Source organism: Dama dama, chromosome 19 (genome assembly GCF_033118175.1).
Source record: "Dama dama isolate Ldn47 chromosome 19, ASM3311817v1, whole genome shotgun sequence".
In the NCBI taxonomy this organism is placed as follows: domain Eukaryota; kingdom Metazoa; phylum Chordata; class Mammalia; order Artiodactyla; family Cervidae; genus Dama; species Dama dama.
The window spans coordinates 86,642,839-86,667,115 of NC_083699.1; the positions used below are offsets into that span (position 1 = coordinate 86,642,839).

Genomic DNA, 24,277 nt, shown 5'->3' on the forward strand with positions numbered 1-24,277 from the left:
TAAAAATGGTTTTTGCATTTTTAAATGGTTGGAAGAAGAAAACCAAAAGAAGAGTAATATTTCCTGACATGAAAAGTAAATTAAATTCTAATTTGTGTCCATAAAGTTTTTCTTCCTCTGTATCTTTTTTCAGCTTTATTGAGGTATAATTGATGAAATATCTATCAAGTTTTATTGGAATATAGCCATGTTGATTTGTTTATGCATTGCCTGTGGCTCTTCTGCACAATCACATGGCCCACAAAGCCTAAAAGTTTACTGTTTGACACTTTGCAGAAAACTTTGCCCACCGTGTGCTAAAACTGCATCGCTAAATAGAAACACCCATAAACCAGTTTGATGAAAAACTGTATTTCTCATTCGCCTTTTTTACCGGACTGTAGAAAGAAATGGGGCCCTACCAAAACCAGAGGAGAGGCGGGGGGGACTTGGAGATCAGTTGTCTGACTTCCTAAAAGAGAGGCGTTGTCAACTGTTGACAGTATGACATTGTCACTGGATGCTGTCCTACATGCTGTTTCCCTTGTTTGAATGATTTTGGCATGTGACAGATCCCAGACAAATTGGATGGTAATTATGGCTTTTGGTTATGGTAGGAAACTTAGATTCTGTGTATTGATTAGCAAAGTTGTCAGAATAAGATTTTTCACCTTGCCAAAGAGAAAAATTAAGATCCATCCAGTTCCATTATTAAGTAAATATCTACTTAGCCTTTACTACATTTGAAGCGTTGTGTTAGGTGGTGGTGTTCAGTCACCCAGTCGTGTCTGACTCTTTGCAACACCATGGACTGCAGCACGGTGGTATGGGGGCATGTAAAAATCATGTAATTCAGACATTTACATCAAGAGATAATCTGTTTGGGAAACCAAACTTAGCAGAACTACCATTTATTGAGCACTTACTGTGTGCTGGGCACTGGGCTGATAAAGGTGCATTAGCGTATTATCTCCCTTAAACCTTATACAACCTTGTAAGTTAAGCTGTTGCAGATCAGGAAACAAGTGGTTTGACCAAGACCTTCCAGCCAATAAGTGGTAACCCCTAAATTGTGTTCCAGGCTCTCTCACTCCAAAGCCTTGCTGTTAACCACTTCATTACTTTACTCATCTAAAGTTAAATGCCCACTAAAGCCAAATTATGAAATGGCAAAAAATTTCACTGGGAGATGTGTGATAGTCTGGAAAAAAAAAGTGCTATGAATTCAGAAAACTTAATCATCTGTATTAAGTGGTTGCAAAGTATAAGATTCAGAAAATGTGTTTTTTCTCTTACATAGTTTTTGGTACAGAGTGGCTAATGAGATGCATTAATCACATCCATTTATTCATGTGGCATTTATGATATACCTCCTCCTGTATTCCCAAGAATGAAGCACTAGACTCGTGTGTAGCTTGTGGGAGCCTACAATTTAAAGCAGTTAAGGATTGAGACACTAAATTGCTGTGTAGTAATTCTAGTGCCTCTTGTGTGTGTAAAAAGTCTCATCTACATTGAAAGCCAGTTTTGCTGTGATCCACTGAGATATGATTAAAATAAGGCTGTAGTTGAAGTCCATTTATATATTATAAAGAAGTTTACTTAAAAGCATTCTCATCTTTCCCTTCTAAGATATTAAGAACTGAAAGATCTCCATATCTGTTTTCCTTCTGCATCCATTGAAGATGTTAGTTTCTAAGGCCACTATCTTGATATGACTACACTGTAAATTAATATTCTGGAAAGGAAGCATCCAGAGTTAATGATGTCACCTCAGAATTTTATTTTGTAGACAGCTTCCTTATGGAATAGATTTGAACTTGAGGCAGCATTTTGAAATCTTCTTTTAGTGGTTATCTCTTATCAAGCTATAATGTTCATAACCTGAATGTAAGCTCCATAAACACAGTACTTGATAGATAGCTATGCTTGTATTTCTTGAGTAAATTGTGTATGTCTGGACATCAGAAGTCAGCCAGCCAACCTGTAGGATATTTAAGACTGTTGTGTGCACAGCTTTGTTCTGAGGAGCCGGGGCTGAGCGAGCCATTGTGTTGCATGGTTCTTGGGGCAGCACATCATTCAGACCCCGGAAAAACAGTAGGAGATGGAGGGGAAGTTTCTAGTTCTGTTGTTTGAATAGTCACTTATAATGGTTTTGTCTATGTGCTAAAATAAAAGTGTGACTCAGCAACTGTTTAGGTTTTGTTCTGCCATAAAGCTAGTGGTTGAACTTTTAAAATTGAACTCATGTATAGAGAAATATGTTTTTGACTGAGGAAGTGTTGATCAATTTTTAGATGTTATAAGTATTTCTCACACACTGTATTTATATTTTTGGTTTCAAGAGAAGGACAGTTTGGGCCAAGAGAGTTCTCCTATTTTTTTCTCTATAGTATAGAAAAGTTTAGAACTTTTGAGTGTTTCTCTTAAACACTTAACATAAATGAAGTTTCCCAGCTGTTAAGAATCTCCCTGCAATGCAGGAGATCCTGGTTCAATTGCTGGGTAGGGAAGATTCCCTGGAGAAGGGATAGGCTATCCATTCCAGTATTCTTGGGCTTCACTGGTGGCTCAGACGGTAAAGAATCTGCCTGCAGTGTGGGAGACCTGGGTTCGGTCCCTGGGTTGGGAAGATCCCTTGGAGAATGAAACAGCTACCCACTCCAGTATTCTTGCCCGGAGAATTCCATGGACACTGGAACCTTGTGGGCTACAATCCATGGGGTCACAAAGAGTCGGACATGACTGAGCTACTTTCACTTTAAGAAGATAAAAAGGTCCAGAGGTAGAAATGACAAAATGCCACTTAAAGAGACTTAAAAGCAAGAATGAAATACAGAAGGCCCACCCTAAGAAGCCCCTCCTCTTTGTCCTCCACTCCTAAAGCAGTGATACTGTTCCCAGGCTTGGACCTGCAGGAGAGCTTAGATGTTAATTTAGTTCAATGTCTTCAAGAGAGAGGACCAAAAGGAGGCCCTGCAGATCAACTCTTATGATGTTTGGTTTTTCAACTTCTGTGGCTGAGAGGACGTATACTATTTCCCCAAACCTCCTGCCTCCCAAGATTGTGGAGTTAGAGAAGTTTGGTATGAATGTGGAAATGAAGAGCAATGGAAGACTGAGAGAAGGGAAGAAATGCCTTGTAAAATGTTTACTGAGACTCCAGAATATAGTGTTTTCATCAGTAATCTGTCTTTAGAGAAACTGTGTATCTTTTAGAGAAAAAAAAGTCTCTGGTAAAAATTACCCTTTATTCTTTAAATATTTGCTGGAGGAAAATGTCAAAAAATCTTGTATTGGAGCAGTGGCAAAAATATGACAGAATAGGCTGTAGTTGGGGAAAACCTGCAGGTCTCATCCAGAGCACATAGGGCTTGCAGCCTGAGTACAGTAGATAGAATATTAGTCTGTTTGGTTGGTATCTGCTGAAGCTGGGTCTTGATTCTAGAATGGAGATCAGACTATAAGGGAATTGAATTTCACAGTCAGTGGAACTCACTCTGATGGTTTCTTCATGGTGTTTTCTTAACTTTTCTTCATTGACTTGAAACCTCTCTGACCTTTGGCATTTGTACTCCCAACCCAGGCTGAATGATTTGTCATTTTTCTTTCGTGTAGGTGTTGTGAAGTGGACCTTTTCTGTTTTCTTTGTCTAGCTTATTAACAGTGCCCTCTCTTGCCTTGTATAGTATGTGCTAATCTTTATTGGCCTAGGATGTCAATATGTAATCTGTAGTTCCTACAACCTTGAAGACTTTTAAGTTCTCTTCATTTCTAATTTTCAGACTCAGGCCTCAACTTCATAATTGAGGCTAAGCAAATATCTCATCCTTAAGCACAGTGAGCAGAAAGGACCTCAAACTAGAAGTCAGAAAATCAGGTGGAGTTGACTTGCCAGCTCTGCCCCAAATTTGCCTAGAGAACCTGAATCAGTGACTTAATCTTTCTGAACTTTGAAGACCTCATTGTCAATAAAGAAGTTTATTTCTAAGACCTCTGTAGATTTTAAAACCTTTGTAGAGTTTATTTCTAAAGCCTGTGTAGATTTGAAGATTATTCAAGTAGAAATTAACAGCCATAAATTGATTTAGTTCTTTCAGAGAGTTATGTCTGCTGCCATTAATGCCATGCAGAAGAATGCAGTAGGAGGGTCAGGTTTCCAGCTGAACCTGTTTAAGAGCCGGCACTGCAGCTGCCATTGCTTGATTCATGGCAGACCATGTACTGTTGGGTTTTGTTTGTTTTGTTCTAATAAAGGAGTAATGGCATGAGGATGTACTCAGGAGTTATAAATATTAAGTGCTCAACATTTCCGTGATATGCATGGCAGCATATCCTTTAGTTAAGTATTCTGTGGCAAAATCAGTATGCTCACATCCTAAAACCTAGGAGAAGTTTGATATTCTACTTGTAGGAATAGATCCCTCCCCAGTCCGCTGCAAATACTACTCAATCTACCAGATCAGCTGACTGTACTTAACTCATTCTAGTGTTTACTTTGTTATCTCTTAACCCCTTTTCATCCTCCCAGCCTTTACCTCGTTTCCAAAGCCAGTCAACTGCACTGTCATTTGATCTTGTGTTCACAGGGCTCATCTTTTAAAAAGATAATGTAGATGAGGGGCTGGACCTTATGTAAGTGGCCCCAAGTAGGAAGGCCCAAGTGTGTGCCCTGAGACTGACACTTTGAGACTGAAGTGTTGACATAACAGATTCAGGGCTCTTGTAGATCCTTTTTCCTTGCCAGACCTACTCTTTCTCCCTGACTTCCTGTGCTACAGTCTGCTTGACTGCTTAGTCCTTGCTGCTTTAACAAGACTTTCTAGATTTGATACTTTATCATCTTAGATGGCAGTCTCTTCTGACTTAAAAGTTTGATTCCAAGTCTTCACTCTTTCTGGAGAGTTCTGTTTTGTTATCCTCTGTTGGAACTCTTTCTAGGAACCTTTCATAGAAGCCCATTTGGAATTAACTTATGTTTATCTGGCCATTGTGCACATTAGCATAAATAACTGAGCCCACCTGCTTTGAATTGTCTAAGAAGTTTGGTGACGCCACTAAGAATCTGCCTGGTTTCCATTTCCACATCTTCATCTGGTTTCATCACAGTTCAAAGTCCACTCTGAAGATTGTAGTACTTGGAAAATGCTTCATCCTGGGTCTTGCTGGAAGAGTAGCTGTGCTTGTTTTGTTTTTGTTTTGTTTTTAGCTCTCTGACCCTTCAGTTCTTCAGTTTTCTGAGAAAAAGGTGGTTTATGACTTGGCCACAGCTAAGTTATAGATCCACTAGAGCTCATGGAGGGCTGGGGAATTCCCTTTTAAGCCAAGGCCACATGGGGTTGCAAAGAGTCTGAAACGACTGAGCGACTTTCACTTTCACTTTTAACTTGGTGATATTCCCATGTATGCCATGTACCTCTGCCTTAGGATAGCCTGGGCTCTACATTTTCCCCATGACCCTCTAGGCTGACCCCTTCTCTCCCCCAGGCCATAGGGATCTCCTGTCCCAAAACAGGGGCCTCACATGCTATTCCAGTAGATGTTCATATGCCCCTACAAGAGCTCCAGTGTCAGAGACAGAAAGCTTACCAAAAGCATGTAGTGATGAAGACACCAGCAGAGGGTACATAGAACCTAGCCCACTGACCTCAAATGTGGTCAGTTTAGGGTACAGCGTTTTTTTATATGCTTTAATTCTGTAGTTAAATGTACAAACCAGTCCCCTTGAAGAGCAGGGAAAGAGAGATGACTCTATTCTGAGGATTCAGTCCCTTACTAATATTCCTCCTGGCCAGACGCAACGTCTGTGTATCTCTCTCTTAGAGCGGATTCAATAAGCTATGCCACAGGGCATATTTGCTGAGCTTTGGTGAGGAATCTCCAAGAATCATGAGGCAAAACAACTTCAGACCCCACTTGGCATTGCTTTTATACCTGGAAAGACCTAAAGATCCTCTGCAGGGACTAGGACTTGGCTCTCCATCGTTATCAACTCTACAGCACAGTACTAGGGTCATTGAAAGACACCTTGGAGAATGTGTTTTATTGTATTTGGCTTTCCAGCCCCACATCTGAGAAGCTGTCCAGTGCTCTGTTAGACCTTCACGTGGGTCAGAGAGCTACTATGGCAGTGGCTACTGCCAACTCCTTCTAAGGTGACCTGAAAATTGTTTCTCTGGATTTGATTCCAAACTTTTTCCTACCTCCGAGAAGCAACAGTTAGACCCGGACATGGAACAACAGACTGGTTCCAAATTGGGAAAGGAGTACGTCAAGGCTGTATATTGTCACCCTGCTTATTTAACTTATACACAGAGTACATCATGTGGAACACTGGGCTGGATGAAGCCCAAGCTGGAATCCAAATTGCTGGGAGAAATATCAATAACCTCAAATACACAGATGACACCACCCTTATGGCAGAAAGTGAAGAAGTATTAAAGAGCCTCTTGATGAAAGTGAAAGAGGAGAGTGAAAAAACGAGTTTAAAGCTCAACATTCAAAACACAAAGATCATGGCATCCAGTCCCATCACTTCATGGCAGATAGATGGGGACACAATGGAAACAGTGAAAGACTTTAGTTTCTTGGGCTCCAAAATCACTGCAGATGGTGACTGCAGCCGTGAAAGTAAAAGACGCTTACTCTTTGGAAGAAAAGCTATGACCAACCTAGACAGCATATAGCTATAGCTTTTTAAAGCAGAGACATTACTTTGCCAACGAAGGTCCATCTAGTCAAAGCTATGGTTTTTCCAGTAATCATGTATGGATGTGAGAGTTGGACTATAAAGAAAGCTGAGCACTGAAGAATTGTTGCTTTTGAACTGTGGTGTTGGAGAAGACTCTTGAGAGTCCCTCGGACAGCAAGGAAATCCAACCCATCAATCCTAAAGGAAATGAGTCATGAATATTCATTAGAAGGACTGATGCTGAAGTTGAAACTCCAATACTTTGGCCACCTGATGTGAAGAACTGACTCATTGGAAAAGACCTTGATCCTGGGAAAGATTGAAGGTGGGAGGAGAAGGAGACGACAGAGGTTGAGATGGTTGTATGGTATCACTGACTCAATGGTCATGAGTTTGAGCAAGCTCCGGGAGTTGGTGATGGATAGGGAGGCCTGGTGTGCTGTAGTCCATGGGGTCGCAGAGTCGGACACGACTGAGCAACTGAACTGAATCACATTTTAACCCTCGTTTTGGTCAGCGTGTTCACCACGGTGCTCCTTTTACCCCCTGCACAGATGTCTCAGTACGCTCAAGGCTACAGTTGCAGTTAGATCCTGTTTCTCATTCATGGAGCCTCTCAGGGCATTCTTTTGGGTTTGAAATCTAGATTCATTCACATTCTGACTTTGCATCGTTTTTACCCACTTGCTCCCCGACTGATACCTTAATGGAAAAGGTAGATCAGACACTTAAGTAGTGTGCTTTCTGGAACCCTAGCAGGATTCCGCTATGATGAATTTAGTTACAAATCTGGGCTTCCTGCTGCAGACATGTTGATAGACTATGACAAATAGTCTGAAGGAAATGTACTTCCAGACAGTTCTACTATTTTATATCCTAAATCAGGAGCGAGGTTTTCCATCTACCTTATAGTTCCCCTCTATCCCTGAAGCGTCAGCCACCACACCCCCCAGGAAACTTGAAAGAAAGTTCAAAGCTCCACTCTGTGTTTCACTGACTGACCACTAGCACAGTTCTCCAGTGTTCTCTGGTCTGAGCCAGAACATTTTCTTCTCGAATTAATGTCCACTTCCCAGTTGATAATAGAACTCCCATTCTTGAATGGGCGTTTTTCCTACTTACCTTTTGTACTTATTTCACTCTGTTTGCCTTAGCCCCGTGACTTGTGTCATTCCTAAAGTGCTCTTACTGACATAGATTCAAGTGCCAAAGCACTCATTAAATAGTTGATTGCACTTGCTTATTCAACACTGTAAGTTTATTGGGAACAAGGGCCCTCTCTCCCCCATCACCGTATCTTCAAGTTTTAAAACCATGCCTGTCACTCAGGGGGCACACAGATTTGCTGAATAGGTAAATGTGGGCATGTAAATAGGAGCTGTGTCCTGTTTGCCCTTCGTTGCCTGCTCCCTGATTTTGTCCCCCTGTCCTGTGCTATCTCCAGTCTCTTCTAACCAACCTGGCTGCCCATGTCATTTCTGAACATCACGGCAGTTTTGCCCAGGCAGACTTACATGATTTTTATTTCCCTGACGGCAAAGAATTGGAGGTAAGATAATTATTGCTGTATCCCCTTGTTTTACTGAAGGCCCAGAGAGGTCAAGCAAGTTGCTCAGACGCAGGAATGGATCTGTATGTCTACGTGATTGCTACACCTGTCCTGTGCCTTGGCAGATTTACATCTTTGGTGGGATGCGGCTGGTAAATGTTGTCCAGGAGCCTCTCACAAGTCTGTATTTACTGTGCCCAGGTTTCTTAAGCACCAGAGCCAGTCTAATAGTATTTCTCAGTTCTTGGAGCGTAATCAGGTGTCCCTGTCCCTGCGCCTTCCCTAGCCCTCAACACTTTATTTTCTGGTAATGTGGTTACACTGAATGAATACAGGGAACTGTTTCTCCCAAGCTATCCCTTCTTATTCTTTTTTTTTTTTTTTTTTAGTTGGAGGCTAATTACTTCACAACATTTCAGTGGGTTTTGTCATACCCTTCTTATTCTTAAGTAGGAATTATTTCCCAAGTCATGGAGAAGGAGCTTTCAGACTTCTGCATCTAGCTACTCAGTGCCCGAGACTTTTGCCTCAACTTTTAATTTCCTTCCCGTGCCGAAGGTCCTGGTTTGGCCTTGCCTTTCTCAAGAACAATGGCTAGTGCTTGATTGAAGAAACCTGTCAGTCAAGCAGTCTTTGACAGTTGCTGTAGCACAGAAGATTAGATAACTTGGGAAAGACTGTAATCCCAAAGAGATAGTAATAAGGTCCTAACAAGTTTATTGGAGTGAGATTAGTAAGAGAATGAATAAAAGGTGTAGAGTGCAAAATCACTTGATTGGGTGCTCAGTAAGAGATGGAGTCAGCATTAACAAATGTAGTGCCTGGGTGATCAGGAGAATAGTAACAACCTTAACAGAGTGACAGACAGACAGACATGGAGAAAGAGCGCATTTAGGAGGGAAGATAAACTCAGCATGGGACATAATGGGTTAGACTTCATGGAACTTAAGTTTGCATTGAGCAGGCAGTTGGGAATATGAAGCTAGAGTTCGGGAAAAAGAAGTATCCATAGCGAGCTGATTTCAAAGTCACAACCTTTTCATTTATGTAGAGTGAGGATGAGCCGAGCTTTGGGATGCATGTCCATTTAAGGAAGGGAAGGGGTGAAAGGTCTAAAGTTTGGGCACGGGCGGGGAGGGAGAGCAAAAGAAAAAAGAAAAAAAAAAGTTTGGGCACTTACGTCTTTTAAATAGAAGTGGGAATGGGAAGTGGGGCAGACTGAGGAAGATGACTCAGTGGGGTAGGGCAGAGTAAAAATTCAAGAAGAGGAGTGGAGAAGCAAGAAGGGCTTTGAGCTGAAAGTACCCAGCCTCAACAGGAGTGAAGAAAAGTATGGAGACATGTTAATGAGAAGAGGGAAGTTGAGGCAACTTGTGTCCCAGAAAGAAAGCAACGTCGCTGGAGAATGAGGTGGGCGCAGAGGGACTGAGGGTGTGAGGGAGATAAGAAGCCCTAGAAGGAGGAGATAAACATCATGAGAAAAGTGGTGTCTCCTGCAGCGGAGTGCGAGGCTCGTGGGCCCACAGTGAGCAGGGTGGCATGCCCTGGGACCAGGCAGGCAGGGTTGGTGGTTTTTCTATTCTAATATCAGCAGGGTTTTGTTTTTTGTTTTTGTAAATTGGAGGAAAATTGCTTTACAATGTTGTGTTGGTTTCTGCCATACAACAACAAGAATCGGCCGTGCGTAAGTCGCCTCCCTCCTGAGCCTCTCTCTCCTCCCCCTCTCAGTCATCACATAGTGCCAGACTGGGGTCCCTGTGCTATGCAACAGCTTCCCACTCGTTATCTGTTTTACACATAATAGAACATACATGTCAATGTTACTTTTCCATTCATCCCACCTGCTCCTTTCCTCGCTGGGTCCGCAAGTCTCTTCTCTACATCTGCATCTCTGTTGCTTCCCTGTGAATAGTTTTCATCAGTACCATTTTTCTAGATTCCATATTTATGTGTTAATATACAATATTTGTTTTTGTCTTTCTGATTTACTTCAGTCTGTATAACAGGCTCTAGGTTCATCCACCTCACTACCACAGACTCAGATGTATTCCCTTTTATGGCTGAGTAATATTCCATTGTCTATATGTACCATATCTTCTTTATCCATTCATCTTTCTGTGAACATCTAGGTTGCTTCCATGTCCTAGCAATTGTAAATAGTCAGCATTTTGGGATCTGAAGCAGGACTGAGTGGTGGGAGGACAGTGGAAAGGAGTCTACTATATGGAGTATCTGAGCATGACATCCAGGTCAAAGAGAAGATGTATGAGGGTCAGGTTGATCAGTAGACAGTGAGAAGGGTGGTGTTCAGGGGCTGGAGATGACAGTGAGGACAGAGGGCAGATGTGCACAGAGGTAAGGATGAGATGAGGTTTGGTCTAGGGTGAGAAATAGATCAACATGTAAGTTTTCATCAACCACTTTGGAACCTGCAAATCATTACTTTTTTTTCCCCTTTTTTCTTTTTTAAATGAACATTCCTCCTGCCCTATGACTGCAGTGTGGTTGCCTGTTTTTAATAGTTGATGGTCTCTCTCCCAGGCACCGTTCATTTCAATTCTGTTTTCTCCTCTTCCCGTTTGGCTTGAACATTCTGAGATTTCCCATCCTCTCCTGTTCTGAGGTCAGGCTTCTAACACCTCTCATTTTAGTCTGGGTCAGTGACCCTCAACCTCGCTGCACACTGGACTCTAACTGAGGAGCTTTTTAAAAACATACGGGTGCCTGGCCCAGCACAGAGAATCTGATTTAATTGGCCTGGGAATTTGTTAAACTCCACAGGTGATCTTTGTACATGTTTCCCCAACCAGGTGTTCTCCCGGGTGAAAATAATGACTTCAGTTGTCTTGCCCGCACGGGGAGCTACCTGATGAGCACAGACCCGCCCCTTCTCTAACCACGGCAGTATTACAAGTGTGGCTGCGCCTGAGGACTCCCGAGTCTGATGCCTGGATTCCTGTCTCAGCTCTGTGATCCTAGGCAAACTCTGAATTATCTAGACTCCTCAGTCTCCTAATGTGCTGCTGATGGGGAATAATAACGCCTGCAAAAGGCTAAATTCTCAGCATGTAACATGCTTATTAGCACAATGCCTGCCACATAGAAGTGCTCAACAAATATTGGTTGTTTTTGTTAATATTTGTGTTGTGATTGCAGTAGCTCTTTTTCTAATATGCTGTTTTTCCACAGGACCACACAAATTAATTTCTTCCACATACTATTTTGTGCCTCTACATTGTTCCTTGATGGAAAATCATAGGCTGTCTTTTTTCTAAATTTAAAAAATAATAAAACTTCATGACTGTAATGATTACAAGTAGCAGGACTTGGTGTTACAATGAAAGTTGGCAAAGATTACTTTTCTAAATATTTAGCGTAGTTTCAGTTTGCTTGGTGAGAGAGTGGCCACAGGGTGGCTCTGTCAAAAAACCCACAGATTTCTTAAAGACTGAGTGTGGACTATGATTTTTCGAGAAACTCACTCTGGCAGGAACCTGCCCAATGGTAGTGTAGTTATATCTTGCTTTTTCTCAAAACTATTTATGCAACACCGTCACAATATTTTTCACATGTAATTATTGTTTTAAGTGTCTTTAAAAATAAAGAAAACATAATCTGCCCCTTACGCCTACCATTCTGCCTGGCAGTTCCTTGGTGGGGTAGTCCCACCTTTCTGATCAGCTGTCTGCCCCCGCTGCAAAGTGATTGTTCCAGAGGCCAAAACTCTTGCTAAAAACAACATTAAACGTAAAATGGACATTAACATACTTGCATTTACAAGCGGTGAAATTTGTCATCTTCGTGTTGTTATTTATGCAGCATTAACCTTTTTCTCCAGATCATTGAGACTGAAAATATGATGGACCGAATTGTGACTGGCTTGTCTGAGTCTAGTGTCAAGGTGCGGTTAGCTGCCGTCAGGTATGAGCTTTAAATGGCCTGAATAAAAACCCTTTGCCATGTGTTTAACCTGTTTCCTTTCCGGATCTTCACCGAGTAAGCACAGAATCCAAATGTTACTTGACAGTATTCTCAGGTGAATCCATACGGTGTGTAACACTATTTAACAAAGAAGTTAGCTTGAAAAGCCCATGAAGTCCTGAAGTAGTTGAATTAACGATGTGTGTAGATAAACTTGAAATGTGTATTAGTAATTGTGGAATGCCCAGCAGTGTGTTTTAAAAGGAAAAGTTTTGGCTTCTTGTGAAGCTAATTTTGATTATTCTTTGTAGATGTTTGCACAGTTTATCTAGATCTGTGCAGCAGCTTCGAACCAGTTTCCAGGATCATGCTGTGTGGAAACCTTTAATGAAGGTAAGAAAACATCAAGTCCACACCTATTCCCGAAGAGCCATTAGTGGGCATGGTAGCTGACGGCTCTCCCTAATCTAGGAGTGTGTCTGATTTTTATGTTAAAGCGTTGTGAACATTTATCTCCTCAGATCTGATGTTCTAAGCCTCTTTAGAACATGTGGACTGTGTTTCTGAGGTCAGCATCTCATGTGTGACAAGGGAAGTAGGCAGCTGGCTTTCTTCCATTAAATAAAACTTCAGTTACTCATCTGATCTCCCTTTGTGACTAGTATTACACTTTAGACTTATATCCAGAGTCATCTTTGTGATTTTTACTTATAAAAAAGAAAGGAATCAGCCATTTACAGATATAACCTGTTCTTAGTCTTTTGGCCCTCCCTTAATATTTTTTAAAAGTTGTTACACTTCCTGCCTCTCCACTCCAGAAAGACTTCTTTGTTGAGACCTAAGGGTCTTTCCTTTGAGGGTACACACACAAAAAAGGGATGGTTTAGGTCAAAGAATTATCTGAATTGAGACTTAGAATATGCATCAGGTTTCTGCTAATAATGTTATCTCTCATACATTACAGAACCACAGGTCACTGTGGTCTCAGTATCTTTTTTCTTTTTTTTTTTAAAGCAACTGTATACTTTGCGTTTGATCTGCGGATTTTTTTGGTCTAAGTTTTTGGCTTTTTGTTTTGCTTTTTAGCACCTACTGTGAAAGCCTCTGGGCACAGTAAGTCTACCAAAAATTTGTACTCCAGAGCTCTTGCCCTCAGCTTAAAGCCTCGGTTCCAGTAGAGGCTTCTGTGTGGTAGACTTAGTCAGAATAGCCGGGCGAGGCTTCTGTCAGATTATAAAGTGACTTTGTTGGCAGAAGGAAGGCAGGAGGATTTCCTCGAGAGGAACAGCCTGAAGAGCAGGAGCATTACACGTGGTGTGTGAGGGTGGTGGAGGGCGCACGGTGGGCACCAGCTGGAAGGGTAGGACCAGTGCTCTCCCCAGGAAAGGGGTTTCACTGTTGCCACTCTTTCTTGTTCTTAGATTGCACCTTTTTTGTAGCAACTTAATCTTAGTTTATTGATTCTGTCCATTCAAGACTTTTTTTTAAAGTGCTTTCCTATTTCCCAAAATAACTTCCAGATATTTTCTCTGGAGCCATTTTCTGATTGCTTAGCTCAGTACCCCTCTATCATATGAATCAGAAATGGAGCAACATGTGGTTTCTGACTAGTTCTGCCTGGGCACAAGTTGGGTGAGCAGTCTAAAAGGATTTGTGCACTTGGGTACATGTGGGTGTAATTACCATCGAATTGTTACTGTGTTGCACATTTAACGTATAGTATTAAAAGCCTGAAAGTAAATGAGTGATTTATTTCAGGTACTTTTTTTAGGTTTTTCTTAGTTCAGAGATTGCTTGCATGTCTATTGATTCTTTTCCTCCTTTTTCTTGTCTGTGTTTTTACGTGTTGATTAGCCAACTATAGGAGAGTAGGCATTCAATTTTAACTAAAACTTTCATTTGTGGATTATTTTTTGTTCTTGTTTTGGTGAAATTCTGTTTGGTCAGTGTTGGATGTCAGCCTCTAAATTTCATGTGTTATATATGATACTGTACTGAGTAAATGCTTTCAAGAATTTCTTGAATTTTTCTAGCATCTCTTCTGTTTTATCATTTAGTGTTATCTAATTTGAGAATAAAACTTGGTAAAAGCACATGAATCTCTGTAAAACAAATAGTATTTTTTAAAATGAATCATAAAAGTAAAGCAACTATGTAAAACAAGTAGTAACTATTTATTAATGGTTCTTTTTAAAAAAATACACATTTTGAAAGTCATTTTTTTTCTTAACAAGACACAGAATGTCCCCTCTTCCTAAAATACACTACCCTGCATTCATATTATTGTAAATTCCTGAACACATAGACCAGAAACAAAGCAACTTTTTAAAGCCTTGTTTGGTGCTCACTTATTTCAACCAATCATTCTAAGTAGTATAATTTTGGAAAATCATTATTTCTCTTCATTCATAAGCATCCTTTGAGTACCTACTCTGTGCAGTGCCTCTTAGGCCTGGATAAATTAAACTATAGATATTATTATAGATTATTCTTTCAAAACGCTTTAGTTTGTAAGTAGGAAAGGAGAGTGCCAGGGACTTTGAGTAGTGGACTGTAATACGGGCCCTAAGAAAGATCACAGACAGTAGCAGTGGACACTTAGGAAGATAGAATGAATTCTTTTTGGAAGGGTTTCAGGAAGGCTTCTGGAATAAGATGACCTTAAAGCATGGATAGAGATGTAGGAAGGACATGACAAGGGAAGGGAAGGGTGAACAGGGTCTTAGAGTAGATTATGGCGAACACAGAGATTGGCCAGCATAGTATATGAGATTTGATCTTTATCACCCAGCTAACAACTCACAGGAGAGTTAAAACACAGTATTTTAGGAGAATTGCTTTGATTTTGTAATTCTTGTTTGTTCTTAACATGGGAACTTCAGACTTGATTTAGCTGCAGAGAGCAGATAATCATTTAACTCTCTGAATTTTTTTTTTTAATGATCCATTTCCATTTTGTGTAACTAGAACTCCTAGGATTCCTTTTGGGGTCATAAGCCTGATCCTGGTCTGATTCCAAGTGCAAAGGATTTCTTTGAAGTGGTGCTTACGAAGCCTTCTCTCTTTGAATCTAGAAGGAAGGGGTTCTGATAATAGCTAATGGCAATTAACCTTTGTCATCATGCTGTGTTGTCTTCTCTTAGTTCAGCAAGAGTCCATTATAGTTTGCTGTATAACTTATATGAGTCTGATATTGTGCCTGATAGCAATTATGGCAAGGAGTTACCTTTTTTAAAACCTTACTTATGTATAACCATTACTGTGTGATAGTTACTGCTCTAAAATCCTTTTATATGTTAATTTTCATACAAATCCCTGAAGCAGACTCTGTTATTATCCCATTTTACAGGCAAGAAGTTCATAAACTTATTAAGTAATTGAATTGAAATTTGCACTCAGGCATTCTGCGTTCTCGTTTCCATGCTATGCCACTTCCCTTATTGTTCAGCAAATGACATTTAATCTTAAATATTCCCATCCAGGAAGTGTTGTTTTCTTCAATGTGAGGTCTCAGAGAGGTTGGAAAATGTGCTTACGTTCACACGTCTGGTAGCTGGAGGAGTGACGGTTGGAGCCAGGACTGCGTGACTCCAGTCCTGAGGACCAGTCCTTCACCTTGCTCTTCCTGTGTCATAGTTTGACCTGTCTACATTGCTGTTCAGTCGGGTCCTTCCAGAAGCAATGGAAAGGCTCAGGCCCTCGGGCAGTTCTGTGGTTTCATAAGTGCCTGATGTGGTAGAATCAATTGGGTTAACTTGCCTCAGAGCAGTTCTCTGGCCTTCAAACTTTTTACATAGAGCACCCCATCCCTGACTTGTGTCTGTCTGCTTTTCTGTGCAGCGGTGAGCTGTAGTTCTCCAGCAAGACAGACCTGAGGGCCTTAGTCAGTCATAATGACAGCACTAGGCAAAGTCTCACTCAGTCAGTGTCAGGTGGCTCTTTCCTCTCTCTCCAAGATGAGAAATCAGATTAAAAGATAAATTGTTTTTGTTCTCATTTATTCTAATGATCTCACCTGCATGATTGCAAGCTATTAATAGTATCCTTTTTTTTTTAATTCCGTAGGTTTTACAAAATGCACCAGATGAAATCCTAGTAGTAGCATCATCCATGCTATGTAATCTTCTTCTTGAATTTTCTCCAAGCAAAGAGGTTAGTGTTGATTTTCTCTTCCTAGATGACTTCCGCCCAGTCTAGAGCTTAGTTAAATAATTTTCACAGTAGTTGACATAAAAATTTGAGGATTGGGGTTTAAAACTACTTCTGAATTGTTTGGATGTTGGATGTTGAGGGGGGATTAAATTAATTTTAAAATATAGTTGTCATTCCCTGTTATCCCTTCTCTGCCTGGCATATACAGTTTATTTTAAAGATATTATAGCTTATAGTCAATCTGAACTGTCTAAAATTGTAAATGTAGAAAATACACAAGTCATAGACTATTTTCAAATTATATTTATTAAAGAATAAATTAAGACCCAATTTTGTAAACCAAGATTACATATCGTTGTAAGGAGATAACTGCTGGCACTGAAAAGTAATCTTTTTTTTTTAAAGCTTTATTTTGAAAAGTATTTTTAATGTTAATGGTACTTACTTAGGGAGGGTTTACATTTGGGATTTTTTTCCCCCCTTATATGCATTTTATAAATTGTTTGTGCATGCATTGTTTTTATGGTAGAGAAAATGGAAATAAAAAGTGGAAATCAGCTTTAATAAAGGGAAGAGGTTACCTGATAGAATTAGTTTTACAGTGTTGCAATATCTCTGATCTGCCTAATCATGAACTAGGTTTGGACACCATCCGTTATTAAGTGCATTTAGTGTCCCATTTTGGTGAATTTCTTTCCTGCACTGTAATACTTCAAGCTTTGGACTGGTATTTAGGAAGACATTAGTAATGAGGTGGAGGTTCAGAGACCATCATTCAGCAAGTAGAAATCTTAGGACAAAGTGGGAGAGACTGGTAGTTGTTCTGAAGGAAGGAGAGGCAGGATAGGACACCAGAGTGCCTGTCTCTGCTGAGGATGATGTGGTTGCAGTCAGTGTGACACTTTTAATCATCCTGAACAGCTACCTTCAGAATATTTAGGGTCTAGCTAGAAAGGAAGGTAGATGGGCTCTGGGGTAGAGTCATTAATATGATTGATTTTTTAGTATTAAAAATAAACTGGATTCTTAACTGGAAGGGAAGGAAATGGTATAAGCATTAATTGGGCTAGTTGACACAATTGGAATATGGACTATAGTTTCAATAAAGGTATTGTTTTACTGTCAGTTTCTTTGAATTTGGTAACTGCTCTGTGGTTATCTAAGAGAATATCCTTGTTCTTAGGACATACTCATTGAGGTATTCAGGGTAAAGTGGCATGATGTTTTCATTCTACTTTTAAATGGTTCAGAAAAAGGATAAATAATGTGGATATGGGTGTATAGAATGCGAGATACAATGATAAATATGGCAACATGTTAAAGATAGGTGAGTCTGGGAAAAGAATATATGGAAGTTCCTTAAATTGGTCTTGCTACCTTATAAGTTTAAACTTATTTTAAAATAAAAAGTTTTTTGAAACTGTACAGTTTGTACTAGTAAAGTTTATCTTTCTTCAAAAATGTCATCTTGAAAGGCACTGACCTTTGTCTTAGTATGCAAGTCTGAATTGCTTAAGACATTTCTAGAACCCACTTCAAAAATAGACCTTTTAAGTATTCGTTGGTGATGGTAAATCAGTCCTCTAAGGTTTGAATTTTTTAGAAACTATCAAAACCTATTTTCAGCCAAGTATCATAAATAAAGCAAATTGCCAGACTAATACATGCTATTTTAGGTATCACATTTAATACCTAAAATATTTGGCTAAATATTTATACCTGTACTTGACTATAAAAGTACAAGACTATTTTGCTTGTATGATTGATAGGTAGTCCCGAAAGTAGTTTCAGAAGCTGAATTCTGCAGCACATTGATTAATAAGAGTAGCAGTTTGGAAGGAAGTTAGTTCTGTTCTAAACCAGCCATGTCACTTCATAGTCACAGTTTGTGAAGAATACTGGGACACATGCTGCACAGAGTGGAGAGTGGCTGTCTCAGGAGCGTGGGGAGAGTGTGGGACTGGGTAACGGATCATAAGGGCAGGAGTGAATGTACACCGAAGTAGGATATCTCCTGAGTCTTTCAGGACTACAGGGAAAAAGACAACAGGCTTTACTTTAGCTTTTGGATCTGTGAGAGAGTCATTGTCCCTACACTTGCCCTTCTCAAAGTGATTTTTGTGGCCATCTAGCTCCCTGCCTTGTGAAGGTTGCTTGGAATTGGTAAGAGGAGGAAAGAAATCATAGGCAGAGTGCCAGGCTGTGTGTATTATATACACTTCATTTACAAACCTGACTTTAAAACTGTTTTTTCTCCTTTCCAATCACAGCCAATTTTAGAGTCAGGAGCTGTAGAGCTACTTTGTGGACTAACCCAAAGTGAAAATCCTGCTTTACGAGTGAATGGAATTTGGGCTTTAATGGTATGTTTCACAAAGAGGAGAAAGCAGTTACTGAAGTTAAAACTGAAGAATGTGTTATTTGAAATGTCTGAAATTTTCTTTTTTAAAAATCTTAACTCTTTTGGCTCAGTTTTCTAAAGACTTAGGACCTAAAAGATTTCATTCACCTTTCAGATTCGAATATAAGCAAGTTGCTTGGCCACTGTGTTCCTTGGTTCTCCTATTTATTAAGAAAAGTAGAATTTTGGGGAAAAAGTTTTCCTCATCATGAACTCATTGATATCTGTGTAGAGCTACGTACTTTACAGGGTGGTTTTGTGTCTCCTTTAAAACGTCTTGGTGAAGTAAGCTAGAGAATACGTATTTTACAGATGATAAAACTAAGCACAGAGTGGTTGAACAACTTGCCCAAGGTAACAGAGTTAGGGTATACATGCTCGATAATTTCATAGCAGTTTCTAGTGAATAACTTGTAATAATCTGAATTCTAAAACTATGTAACTATGAAGCCAGAGAACCATTTTTCCTTAAAAATTTTTTAAAATAAAATCTATTGAAATTGAAAATAAAGCATAATTCTACATGAATTTTTTAAACATAATTATAGCAGTTATAATTCAATCCAATATTCCAGAAACTAAGCTAAGAGTTTATACTTACTATCTGTAATTTTTATTTTACATTGTATTGGTATAGATCCACCTTGCAATTGGGAAAATGGAATTTAGAGGGTAAACGAATCATCTAAGGCCTCACAGCTAATACATGCTAGAAATGGGTTCTGGGCCTGTCCCCGGCCTGTGTTCATCCTCTGGTACTGTGCCGTGTCTGCTGTCTTTTCACCCAAATTTTGGAATGGAAATAATCATCTTTCAGGAAAGCACTGAGTATATCAGATTCAGTTTTCTTCTTAACAGCTTTTGGACTTCTCTTTCTTGAAACTCTTTCCCAGGAATTTTTTCCCCCTCACTTTGTACTCAGCTTCCTTTTCAAGCTTTTCTCAGGAGACATTCCCACAAGTTTCATTTCCCAGTTTCCACTTTCCTTTACACTGTAGTTTCAGGAGCTCCATCTACTCTCAGGGTTTCAGCTCCCCTCACAGGAGAGGTTGCTTTGGAATGTGCACATCCAGAAAGGATTGTTCCCTGTTTCCCAGGTCGTCACTTCAGTGGCTAACGGGACTTCATTTGAGGGCTCTGTAACAAGTACGGTTTTAATGCTGAAAACTAAACTTACCCCAGTCTTCAAATTCATATTAACTGTCTTATTCTCATCAATCTCCTTATTACCAGCTATTAGGTTCTCGTTCACAGAATATAAAACCTTGGAATTCTCTTTGGCCTGGGTTTCTTGACACCCAACCCAGTACTCTTTTTGCTCTGACATGTTACCTGTATTTGGAATTTCATCTTTCATATGTCTTAGATCCTTAATTTCAAAAAGTTCCTGGAGGGCAATAACCACATTATAGTAAGTCTGTAGTTTACAAGAGATTTTTAAACCAGAAGTTGATTTATGAATTATTTGGAATTTGCCTTTTTTTTTTTTTTCCCTTCAGACATGTTGTTAATAGTTTCAGGTTAAGCTAGGGTAAGCTATAATATGTCCAGAAAGGAGAAAAAGGAGCAAAATAGCTCCTGGCCATCTGGGGCTGCTGGTCTTGGGTACATCTCCACCCCCGAGAACCTCCTGCATGGTATGGCCAACCGTAACAGCACTAACAGAGAACTGTGAATGCAGTAGGTAGTTTGTGCCAGTAAAGTTAACAAAACCCACTGTTTATTTTCATGCATAATAGAGGAGTAGCTTTAAGTGTTTCTCAAAGTACTTGTCACAGTATAGTTGTTAGAAGTCATTTTGTTATTGAGGTGCACAGAAAGCAACTTGATAGCCAGAAGGGTATTCTCGAAAATAATAACCAAGCTCATAGATACAGAGAACAGATTGGTGGTTCCAGAGGTGAGGGTGGGGATGGGAGAAATGGGTGAACTGTTTTTTTTGTTTGTTTTTTTTTTACTTTAAATAAATTGAACTAAATAAATGAAATTTTAAAAATTATAATAGTAGATTTTGTTATTTATTTGAGAAATCTTAAGACATGAAAATGCCATGTCAGAAAGTGGTCATATTTCTCATTGAGGAGTATGTATAGGAGTGACAGTTAACTTTTCTCTTGACAGACAGAATTATATGTGATTAACAGGAATTAGAAAAACAATGTGGCTTATCCTTAAGGATGTTCTGCAGATTCTGTTTATACTTCGAAAATTATGAGAATTACTATTAAAATATAATTTAATAAAGCAAATGTAGACGTGATTCTTGAAACTTCTTTAATCTTTCCAGAATATGGCATTTCAGGCTGAACAAAAAATAAAAGCAGATATTTTGCGAAGCTTGAGTACTGAACAGCTCTTCCGGTTATTATCAGATTCAGACTTGAATGTGCTGATGAAGACATTGGGACTTCTTAGAAACCTACTCTCTACTCGCCCTGTAAGTAAAATCACCCCAGCTTCCAGATTAACTAGCCTGGCATATACATTATAGAGCACTGCCCTGCCTCTCTGCTCCCAGGAGTTATGATCCAAGGATTGCCCCTTGCCAGAGAGGCCAGGAGTTGATATTTAGACCTGTCGCCTTCCTAGGTGTTCTGGAGCTGCTTCACCATGTGGCTTCCAATCCTGCACTGCCTGTCCTGTCTCCCTCTTGGTCCTACGTGCTGGATGGGAGCCTGCCTTTGTTGCTTTATTCTGACTTGGTTTGCCGGCCAGAATGGGTTTTCTCATCTGCCTAAATCACTTATCTCTGGGGCCTGAGCTGCTGTCCCTTGAGAGACTCCCCAGTGCCATCTCCTTGCCCACACTGACTGGACTGACCTCTAGAGGTATCAGCATAGAGAGCAGTGGGCATGTGTCAGAGCCGGAGAGGCTGAGCCTTGTTGTGGGGTCTTTCTTGCTGTTCTCTATAATGTTCCCTAAGCAGCAGGGTCAGTGGCCTTCAGGCAAATAAAGAAACATGGGTGGTTCCCTTCGGTGTGCATCACTTGTGTTCTGAGTCCTTCCTGTACATTTGTGCCCCAAAAGAGTATTAGTACATCTACACCATATTTTCCAGGTCCCTGGCTTCTCCCCCTCCCCCATCCATTTTTTAGCTTCTTTTCTATTTAGTATCTTTGGGCTCAAGAATCTTCAGTGATCGCAGTTCTATGTTCTGTCAGGCCAAGTCTCTGCTATCTTCATCTTGAAGTCATCAACAGCAAAAAATTGAAGGCAAAATACAGCTTCACAACATAATACAGGCACACCTTGGAGATAGCGCTGGTTTTGGTTTCCAGACCACTGCAATAAAACAAGTCACAAGAATTTTTTTTGATTTCCCAATGCATATAAAAGTTACATTTACACTGCACTACAGTCTCTTAAGCATGTAATAAGCATTATGTCTTAAGAAGAAAATATATTGTTAACATGCCCTAATTAAAAAATAATGCTGTTGGGAAAATGGCACCGATAGACTTGCTCCACACGGTTACCACAAACCTTCAATTTTTTTTTTTTAATTAAAAAAAAAAAACCCACAATATATCGGCAGCATGCAGTAAATTGACTTGAATTTGAGCAAACTGGGAAATAGTGGAGGACAGAGAAGCCTGGCATGCTGCAGTCCATGAGGTTGCAAAGAGCTGGACACAACTTGATGACTGAACAGCAAGAGCATACTTATAAACACGGTTCTGTGGCCTCTGGTCCTATACTCATGGTGTTCTCTTTGAAGCAGATGTGTACTGCACTGTATTCTTTAACTTTTGGAAGCCTTCTGTTCTTTCCTATTGTCTTTTTCTTTGTTCTCCAGATGGTAATTGTGGATTTCCCATTGTTTTGCAGCACATAGATAAAATAATGAGTACTCATGGAAAGCAAATTATGCAAGCCGTCACCCTTATTTTGGAAGGGGAGCATAACATTGAAGTCAAAGAGCAGGTATGTGTTCCCTTTTTTTTTGAGGAGTATCTTTTGAGTGTGAGTACCAAGAGGAATAGTAGTTAGGAACCTCCTGAGTTACTCTGTTGCAAAAGACTGTGCTGAGTTCAGAAATGCTATAGACATGGGAAGGGTCTGAAGGCAAAGACCCTCAACCACCCCTGAAACTCTTTTCAAGAATTCTTCCTCCTGGAATGGAAGAAGACATGACCAGAGTCTATACTTTTACCTTCTGTGTCATGCACTGTACATACTGTCTGTCTCTATGGGGGGTGGACACCTCTGACCATCCTAGAGTGAATCCTTTTCCCAGGATTCACATTTCTAGCCCTCCATATCATTGTGCTCTGAACCAAATTCCTGCAGCTTCCTGATGAAGACCCCCTAATGCTGGAGACATCTTTTATTTCTTTACTCTCATACATCCCTCTTCCTTATTTCTATCTCATACCCCTTCTTTCTGTTGTGTTTCAATAGGGCAAGTTTAGGATAGACATGAAAATACAGAGGCTGTATGTTCATTAGGGAACAGTTTGGGAATTACTTTTCTCTAGTTCCTACAGGTTATTACAAGATTTTTTAACATAGTATATATGACATTTTGTCATATAAGAAAAAGTCACCTGCACACATATTTTTAACACAAGATCTGAGATAATGGTAATGTTCAACTTTCTGACTTAAATGTTGGCTCTGTGGGTGTGTTCGTTTCACAGTTCATTGAGCTGTACACTTGCACGTGTGGGAGAAACTTGCCCAAGGTCGTCTGCGGAGAGTTGGACCCAAAGTCTGACTGCAGGGCCCACTTCCTTACCCTCTGTGTTCCCGAGTTAAAGCAATTCATCAGGCTTCAGAAGAGCAGTCCAGGAGGCAAGGGTAGTAGGGTTTGTGAGCCTTGTTGGAATTTGTGAGCAAAAAAAGGTGATAGATTTGACAAAGTGATTTTAGACAGACATTTTTGGTGATTCTTATTCAAATTCAGTAATGAACAACTATGTTTTTTGATGAACAAAAATTGAACACAGAAAAACTATGATCTTGTAGGCATCACTAAAGTTAGGGTAGATGAGATTTGTTTCTAGAACACAATAAAGAAGACGCAGTGTTCAAAATAAACTATTCTACATGGAGAGCATAGAAATTTGTCTATAAAGACAGTTCACCTAGATAGAATTCCACTAACTTGAAAAGCGAAGCAAGGTAGAAAGGTGAGGCAAGATTCGGGTGGGGGTAAAAGAAAAGACCAACAACAGTAAGGTGTTTCGGCAGAATCCAGTGATACCCACTCACACAGGCTTGGGTAATGGGAAGTGTGGGTGACTATGGGGAGGCTTAAGCTGTCTGCTTTTTAGCTAGAAGTTTAATTCTTCTCAAAAGAATCAAAGATACATTCTCTTTTTCTGTTTTATTGAGGTATCAGTTCAGTAGCTCAGTCATGTCCAACTCTTTGCAACCCCATGAATCGCAGCATGCCAGGCCTCCTGTCCATCACCAACTCCCGGAGTTTACTCAGACTCATGTCCCTAGAGTCGGTGATGCCATCCAGCCATCTCACTCTCTGTCGTCCCCTTCTCCTCCTGCCCTCAATCCGTCCCAGCATCAGGGTCTTTTCCAATGAGTCAACTCTTCGCATGAGCTGGCCAAAGTATTGGAGTTT

The 24,277-nt window shown here is 40.1% G+C and overlaps 1 protein-coding gene across 10 annotated transcripts in view; it reads left to right on the forward strand.

The window, feature by feature from the left end:
* Positions 1-24,277, forward strand: part of ARMC8 (armadillo repeat containing 8) — a 103,529-nt gene that overhangs the window by 64,423 nt on the left and 14,829 nt on the right. For 9 of the 10 annotated variants that reach the window (XR_009697041.1, XM_061167673.1, XM_061167667.1 and 6 more), the window contains 6 exons: positions 12,061-12,143; positions 12,455-12,536; positions 16,209-16,295; positions 18,566-18,658; positions 20,984-21,133; positions 22,525-22,620. Coding sequence is in view for 9 of the 10 variants with exons in the window: in XM_061167673.1 (XP_061023656.1) it covers positions 12,061-12,143; positions 12,455-12,536; positions 16,209-16,295; positions 18,566-18,658; positions 20,984-21,133; positions 22,525-22,620 (591 nt within the window). In the remaining variant the exon portion in view is untranslated. The remainder of the gene's footprint in view (positions 1-12,060; positions 12,144-12,454; positions 12,537-16,208; positions 16,296-18,565; positions 18,659-20,983; positions 21,134-22,524; positions 22,621-24,277) is intronic. The other variant, XM_061167669.1, reaches the window with a different exon arrangement.